Source organism: Bison bison, unplaced genomic scaffold, assembly GCF_000754665.1.
Source record: "Bison bison bison isolate TAMUID 2011002044 unplaced genomic scaffold, Bison_UMD1.0 scf7180017864451, whole genome shotgun sequence".
Classification (NCBI taxonomy): Eukaryota; Metazoa; Chordata; class Mammalia; order Artiodactyla; family Bovidae; genus Bison; species Bison bison.
The window spans coordinates 7111353-7120201 of record NW_011495013.1 but is presented as its reverse complement, the minus strand read 5'-3'; the positions used below and the strand labels follow the sequence as shown (position 1 = coordinate 7120201).

General features: G+C 37.1%; 1 protein-coding gene across 1 annotated transcript in view; it reads left to right on the top strand.

The window, feature by feature from the left end:
- The window catches only part of COMMD8 (COMM domain containing 8), a 17590-nt gene that overhangs the window by 2099 nt on the left and 6642 nt on the right, over positions 1 to 8849 (top strand). Inside the window, 2 exon segments of the mRNA XM_010858865.1 lie at positions 3811 to 3966; positions 8155 to 8307. Coding sequence (XP_010857167.1) covers positions 3811 to 3966; positions 8155 to 8307 — 309 coding nt within the window.

The following is an 8849-nucleotide window of genomic DNA, read 5'->3' as shown; positions in this document are numbered from 1 at the left end:
GTACTTTGGCCACCTCATGTGAAGAGTTGACTCATTGGAAAAGACTCTGATGCTGGGAGGGATTGGAGGCAGAAGGAGAAGGGGACGACAGAGGATGAGATGGCTGGATAGCATCACTGACTCGATGGACATGAGTCTGAGTGAACTCTGGGAGTTGGTGATGGACAGGGAGGCCTGGCGTGCTGCGATTCATGGGGTTGCAAAGAGTCGGACGCAGCTGAACTGAACTGAACTGATGCTTACTCCCATCTTTTTCTGTTCCCCAGCAGTTCCAGCCTAATCAAGTCTTCCTTAAACACAACTTCCTAACTGGTCCTTTTGCCACTAGTCTCTCTCATTCTGAACTCCTTCAGGGTAGATACTTTGTTTATATACCTGGTTCTTGAGAATTATGTCTGGCCCCAGGTGGGTTCTTAATCAGTATTTGCTAAAGGAAGGAGTCAATTAATGTTTACTAAATTCAGCTTTATTATTGTGACCAAGATCTGGATCCCAGGCTCTGGTGGGCTGGCTTTTAGTTTCTATGATACGTAATTTTGAATAAATCCCAAATCTGTTTCATTTACAGTGGATGAAGGTTGGGGACGAGGGCTTAGCCTGCTAATGTGATAGAGGGCTATGTGGTATCCAGCTTTTATAAGCCCCAAATCTCTGCCTTTCTTTTTCCTTTGTTCCGTTTATAATGGGAATAGTGTGGAGGAGATAGAAAGTAATAAACTTACTTATCTTGCCAGGATAAAAAAAAAGATCTTAACTCTTCTCTGACTGTACAAATGAGAAAACTGAAATGTATGTAGAGGGTTTGGGTAACGTACCCAAAGTTGTCAAATTAGTAAGTGGCAAAGTGGAAACAGATGCTCAGATCTGTTGACTCTGAGTCTTGTATTAGCTTTCTGCTCCTGTCTTCATCCTACCTGCATACTACTTAGATAGGCCCATAACCTTCACTGCCAGGTATGTGGATGACTCCTGAATCTCTGGATCGAAAAATCTCTTCTGAGTATCAGGCTTCTGCTTAGATACACCCACAGGTACCTCAAATTCAGTATATACTTGGCTTAGCTCTTGTCTTTCTCCCTAACTTTCTCCTCCTGTGGCTGTAGCCTCAAATTTGGTTTGTGATACCACCATTTCCTGTCATTCAACCTGAAATTCTGAGTATCTCCTTTTCAGATCTCCTTTACCTCTCTGCTGCCTCCAGTTTGAGTGTCCCTAACAATTTTATCACCTCCCTTTTAATCTCTTGCTGGTAAGTAAATGGAAGTGGGGGGCCTTTGGACTCACCCTCTTGCCCTTTTCTTTCCTTGTATCTCCTGACCTGCTGGCAGATTTATGGAAACATAATGCAAATATGGGAAATAGATGGGGAAACAGTGTCAGACTTTATCTTTTTGGGCTCCAAAATCACTGCAGATGGTGACTACAGCCATGAAATTAAAAGACGCTTACTCCTTGGAAGAAAAGTTATGACCAACCTAGATAGCATATTCAAAAGCAGAGACATTCCTTTGCCAACAAAGTCCGTTTAGTCAAGGCTATGGTTTTTCCAGTCGTCATGTATGGATGTGAGAGTTGGACTGTGAAGAAAGCTGAGCGCCAAAGAATTGATGCTTTTGAACTGTGGTGTTGGAGAAGACTCTTGAGAGTCCCTTGGACTTCAAGGAGATCCAACCAGTCCATTCTAAAGGAGATCAGCCCTGGGTGTTCTTTGGAAGGAATGATGCTAAAGCTGAAACTCCAGTACTTTGGCCACCTCATGCGAAGAGTTGACTCATTGGAAAAGACTGATGCTGGAAGGGATCGGGGGCAGGAGGAAAAGGGGACGACGGGATGAGATGGCTGGATGGCATCACCGACTCGATGGACGTGAGTCTGAGTGAACTCCGGGAGTTGGTGATGGACAGGGAGGCCTGGCATGCTGCGATTCATGGGGTCGCAAAGAGTTGGACACGACTGAGCGACTGAACTGAACTGAATGCAAATATGTGAAGAGGTTGCTTCCCTGTTGAACACAGATAACGGTCTGGGCTCTTCTGCATTGTATACAAGGCTCCTTTATGGTTTGGTCTCTGCCACCTCTCCAGCTTTGTATGCTGCCATCTCCCAAACTGTGCCATGCGGTTTTACACTTTTATCCTGTCAACGTGCAGCTGTTGTGACTAGAAATACCCTGCTCCTGTTTGGCTAACTATTCATTATTTTAAGACATACTTTTCTCTTCTGTGCTCCTTTGTACCCTCTGTAAACTTTAATTATAACGCCTGTCATCCTAAATTGCATATACTTATTGATTATATTAGTTTTCTCTAATGGCCTGAGGCTCTGATATGATAGGACCTTATCTTATTTATCCTCAGTTTCCTCATTTTTAAAATGGGCGTAATAGCAAGACTTACTTCACAGGGTTGTAGTGAAGATCAGCACAGTGTTTGGTATATAATTAGGGCTCTATAAATGCTAGCTATTATAGTTATTTTTTCTTTGTATTTGCATTAACTTGTTTAATAACTGGAATGAAGTGCTCATTACATATTTGTGAATTAATTAAAAAGATTATGTTCCAAAAACATAGTGCTCTTAGTTTTCAATTTGAGTTCTGGGTTTTACTTTAGCATTGGGGACAGTTTGGAATAAGGTGAAGTGTAGGTAGAGAATTTTGAATGATTTTAAATTGAAAATGTTTTTCGTTAATTTATGGTAAATAAAATTTTGTTCACATAGTGCATTAGCCATCATCTGGAATTAGGGTCACCAATTAGTCATCTCTGTTCCAAAAATTATGGTGTTACAGAGAAGGAGTTTTTGCTTAAAATGCACTGGAACATGATCCAGGAGAAAAGAGTTGGAAGCCTCCTTGCTGTTTAAATGCATTTCCAAGTTATTTGGATTCAGGTACTCTTCTTACAACACACAAATATCTCTTTGAGAAAGAAAACGTATTGATCACTTGCCTAGAGTAGTGCTGATACAGTAGTACTCAGGTAATATATGTTAGAGGTATGGATGTTATGATATATGTTAGTACCAGTAGTAATAGTGATGATGATAATTACAACTAGTAAAAAGGAGGAGGATAACAATGGGAAGCAATGTTTAATGTCAGGAGTGTGCCAAGTGATTTGCATGTATCCTTCTTCAGTCCTTAAAACAACATTATGGGAGTAGATGATATCATCGTTTTACACATGAGGAAACAGCAAAGAATCTGTAAGTAACTTGGCAAAACTAGTAAATAGTGGGAATAAGATTCAGACTAGCCAGTTTTGTTCCAAAAGCCACAGACTTAATCACATGTTCAGTTATATATGTGTTAGGATTTCCATTGCTGGCATTAAGCTAGGGCAGAGAGAAAGAAATGTGAAAAAGAGAAAGTAAGTCAATGAGGGGTTTTTTGGAGTGGACCGAAAGAAGTGTGGATGGTTTGTAGATTTACAGTTGAAAGACTTTGCTCTGAGACTCATACCTTGTTTTTTGGTTATTGGTATAAATATAAAGTCTAAGGAATCCCAAGGAGAAACTGCTGCACTCACCATCTTCCTTTTAGGAACATTGGAGAAACAACAGCGTATCTGTAAAGTTATTTTAAGGTGGACAAAATTATGGAAAGTCTGTGTGTGTGTGTGTGTGTGTGTGTAGCTCTGACTTTTAGTTAACAAAATAATGTTAAAGATAGTTGCTTTTCAGCCTCAGCTTTTCTGCAGATAACATGAACTTCTGCCAATAACATTTATTTGCTACAAGGAAGATAAATCTGTTTTATAATTTTACTTATAATTGCATTTATTACTGTCTCTTGTTTTTTCTCTCTAGCTTCTTCACAAAATAATTGATGGCATTTGTGGCCGAACTTATCCTCTCTACCAGGATTATCACAGTGTTTGGGATTCAACAGAATGGATGCATGTTCTAGAAGACATTACCACCTTTTTCAAAGCTGTAGTTGGTAAAAATTTATCTGATGAAGAGGTAACTTTGCTCCAGATTTTGATACCTTGATAATTCATGTTCAGGTTTTTTTATTATTATTATTTTGGTGTTTAGGGTACCGTGTAATACATCCTCAGTAAGTGTATAATGAAAAGTGACAGTGTTAGTCACTCAGTCATATCTGACTCTTTGCGACCCCATGGCCTTTAATTCGCAAGGCTCCTCTGCCCATGGAATTCTCCAGGCAAGAATACTGGAGTAGGTAGCCGTTCCCTTCTCCAGGGGATCTCCCCGACCCAGGGATTAAACGCATGTCTCTCCGGCATTGCAGGCAGATTCTTTACCATCCGAGCCACCAGGAGGTCCAAGTGTATAAAATCAGTTCAGTTCAGTCGCTCAGTTGTGTCCGACTCTTTGCAATAGCAATAAAAACCTAATAATTTATTTTAATTGGAGGTTAATTACTGTACAATATTGTATTGGTTTTGCCAAAGCTATGGTTTTTTTAGTAGTCATGTATGGATGTGAGAGTTGGCCTATAAAGAAAGCTGAGCACCAAAAAAAACACCTAATAATTGTAAGTGGAAAAATCTGTGGAAGTTTTGGGTTTTTGTACTTTTGTTCCTGATTGGTTGTCTTATTTTAAATTGTGAAACATTTAAATCATGTGGAAGAAAATTAAAAGGTATATAACTGATACCTATGTTCTCATTACCACAATTAAACAACTGTTAACACTTTATGTATTTCAGGTTTGTGTGTGTGTGTGTGTGTGTTTTAGAAATAAGGCATTATAGATACATCTAAATATCACCCTCCCAATAGAAAAAACCACTATTGAATTTGTATGCATGTTTCATATTCTCTAATGTATGAATGTTTGCATCTTTAAGCAATACATACAATCATTTGAGCTGTTTAAATGTATAACTTGTGAGTGGTAATGTATGTATCCATTTATAATTTTTTCGGCAATACTGTGTTTTAGATTTATCAATGTTGAAAAGTATTGATCTGGTTTATGTGTTTCATCTCCTTGTAGTATTTGATGAGAGGCATTAGTAAGACTTATTTTCTGTCTCCCTACGGATGACCAGTTGGATCATTGCCTCTTTCATTATTATGAATACTGCTGCTGCAAACATTTTGTATGTGTCTTGTTATATACAAATTGGTCAGCTTTTCAGTCTTAAAGTAAAACTGCAGGGTCATGGGGTATCTTTCCATTAAACTTCCTTTGTACCTTTGTCAAAAGTAATTTGGGCATGTTTGTGTAGGTTTCCCACTTGGGGAAAAATGAAGTTATATATATTTATCATTTTGATTTGGATGATATTCTGAATATGAGTTCTTCGTTGGATATATGTATTTTAAATATCTTCTATTATGTTGCTTGTCTTTTTAGTCTCTTCATAGTGTCTTTTGGTGAATAGAAGTTCTGAATTTTAATCAAGTCCAATTTGTCAATATTTTCTTTTGATGGTTAGTGATGTTAATACTGTGTTTAAGGAATGTTTGTGCCAAAATCATGAAAACATTTTCATATATTTTTTTGTAGCAGTTTGATTGTTTTAGCTTTTATTTATGTCAGTGATATATTTGAATTACTATTTGTATATGGAGTAAGTATCAAGCTAAGATTTTTCCATATGATATCCACTTGTTGAAATGACCGTCCTTACCCCCATAGAATTGCTGTGCAGCCTTTCTTGGAAATGCAGGTGACCATAATGTTTGGGTCTGTATCTGAACTCTTTTTCTACTCCATTAGTCTGTTTGCTTGTATTTACCCATATCACAATGGCTTAAATTACTGTAGAATTAGAGCTGCATTACATTAAATTTTGATATCTGATAGTAGAAGACCTTCAACCTTATATTTCTTCAAGATAGCTTTGATTTTTCTATATCCTCCATAGTTTCAGGTACATTTTAAAATCAGTCAATTTTAACCAAAACACCTGCTGAAATTTTGATGGAGAGTATTAGCTTGGGCTGCCACAACAAAATACCTTAAAATGGGTAGCTTAAATAATAGGAATTAATTTCTCACAGTTCTAGAGTTTAGGGAGTACAAAATTAAGGCACTGGCTGATTCCGGTCCCTGATGAGGGCGGGCTTTTTCCTTGCTGAAGATTTTTGCCTTCTCACTGTGTCCTCTGATGGCTGTGGGGGGCGGGGGGCAGGTGCAGAGAGAGAGGGAGCAAACTCTCTGATGTTTCTTACAAGGGAACTGATCCCATCTTGAGGGTCAGAGTTTTAATATGAATTTTGAGGTGACATTAAGTCCATAGCATGGGTTGCACTGAGTCTCTAGACTATTTTGGAGAGAATTGACAACAGTATTGAGCCTTCTGATCTATGAACTTGGTATTACCTTTATTTATTTAGATTAGCTTCAGTTTCTCTCTCATATTTTGTAGTTCTCAGTGTAGAGGTCTCACAAATGTTTTGTTGTATTTATTTCTAAGTAACTGATGTTTTGGATGTTCTTAAATTTTGTTCTCCAATTGCATATTGCTAGTATGTGGAAACCCAAGTTGATTTTTGTATACTTACTCTGTGTCCAACAATCTTTTTAAATTTATTTACTATATAGAAGTGTAAGTTGCTCAGTCTTGTCCAACTCTTTGCGACACCATGGACTGTAGCCCACCAGGCTTCTCTGTCCATGGAATTCTCTAGGCAAGAAATACCGGAGTGGGTAACCATTCCCTTCTCCAGAGTATTTTCCTGACCCAGGGATCAAACCCAAGTCTCCTGTATTTCAGGCAAATTATTTATCATATGAGCCACCATGGAAACCCCTATCTACTATATATAATGGTTTATAAATTTGAGGGGGAATTTTTTTGGTATGTAATCATTTTCTTTTTCAATTTTAATAGTTTTTATTTCTTTTTTCCCTCTTATTGCACTGCCTAATGTCTTCAGAACAGTTTTAGAAAAGAAGGAAAAAACCAGTGCCTTGTCTGACTTAAGGGAGAATGTATGTGTTCATTATTTCACAATTTAATGTGTTAGCTGTATGATTTTATTGGTATCAATGATTAGATTAAAGAAGCTTCCGCCGATTCTTACTTTGCTGAGAATTAGTAGGTATTGAATTTTATAAAATTCTTTTTTTCCTGAATTTACATCTGTGCCTTTATTTTGTTAATGTGATGCCTTACACTGATTTTTGAATGTTAAAGTAACCTTACCAAAATAAATCCAACTTGGTCATGATATATTATTCTTTTTTGTTTTGTTTTGATTTGCCAGTATTTCATTAGGATTTTTTTCATCTATAGTTGAGTAATCTTGGCCCATAATTTTTTGCCTATAATGTTTTTATCAAAATACCAGGTTTTATTCCCATCTTGTGGAATGAATTAGGAAGTTGTTGTTGTTTACTTTCTTTTCTTTTTCCTATGAAAGAGTTTATGCAAGATTTACTTCTTGCGTCACTTAGTACTGTGTTACCATGCTGCTTAATTGTAAAATATTTGAATAAGTTTTGTTCAGTTCTTATTTAATTACACAATGACTCAAAAATATAATTACTATGATTCCAGTTCTTTGAAATCTGTTGTGGTTTGTGACATGGCTCAGCATATGGTTCACTTTTGGGTAATGTTCCATATACATGAGAAGATGATATGTATTTTTCGGTTGTAGGGTGTAGTGCTCTGTGTGCAGTTAGGTTAAGTAGAAGTGTTTCTCAGTGCTGTGTCTTTACAGTGCTTTCTCTTCCCATCCATTACTGAGAGGTGGGTCAGTGTCTCTGTGAAACTTGATTTACCTGTTATGCTTTTTCTGCCAAGTTTTGCTGCTTTATATATTTTGAGGCCACGTTATTAGGTGCACACAAATTTATGATTGTTGTGTATTTCTGTTGAACAACCCCAGTACTATCTTGTTCTATTTCTTGTAAGTCTTCTTGCCTTAAAGTCTATTTTGTCTAATATGTTAATATCGGTAAATCAGCTTTAGTGGTTTCCAATGTATTCACTCCCATGTTGGTTCATCAGTCAGCCCTTTTCCTTTCTGTTTTACAAAACCTTGTTAAAACTTCTTGTTTCCTAGTTATGCATCCTCATCTTATTCTTTTTATAGTCATAGTAGTACTTTTTCCCCATTTACTACCATTTTAAAGATTATATGAAATGACAATGTAACTTGTTTACATTTTAAACAGAAAGGCCTTTTCACTTATTTTCTAACCATTTATTTTTATTTGCATAGATATCTCAACAGTTGAATCAGTTGAATTCATCTCATCAAGAAGCTATCATGAAATGCTTAAAAAGTAGGAAAGATGAAATCAAGAAGACTCTGTTGGAAGAAATAGTTGATATTTCCTCTGCACGACTACAGGATTTTGATTGGCAGATAAAGGTGAGAATATATTTATTTGTGAGTATTTATATTTTTTATTTGGAGAAGGAAATGGCAACCCAGTCTAGTATTCTTGCTGGAGAATCCCATGAGCAGAGGAGCCTGGTGGGCTACAGACCATGGAGTCGAAAAGAGTCAGACAGGAGTGTTTTCAGGAGGAGAATACTTTGTTTCACTTTTTGAATACGTTATTTTTTTGTAATATTATATATCTAATATGGATCATGGGAAAAGGAAGAGAGTTCCAGAAAAACATCTATTTCTGCTTTATTGACTATGCCAAAGCCTTTGACTGTGTGGATCACAATAAACTGTGTAAAATTTTTCAAGAGATGGGAATACCAGACCACCTGACCTGCCTCTTGAGAAACCTATATGCAGGTCAGGAAGCAACAATTAGACCTGGACACGGAACAACAGACTGATTCCAAATAGGAAAAGGAGTATGTCAAGGCTGTATGTTGTCACCCTGCTTATTTAACTTACATGCAGAGTACATCATGAGAAATGGTGGGCTGGAAGAAGCACAAGCTGGAATCAAG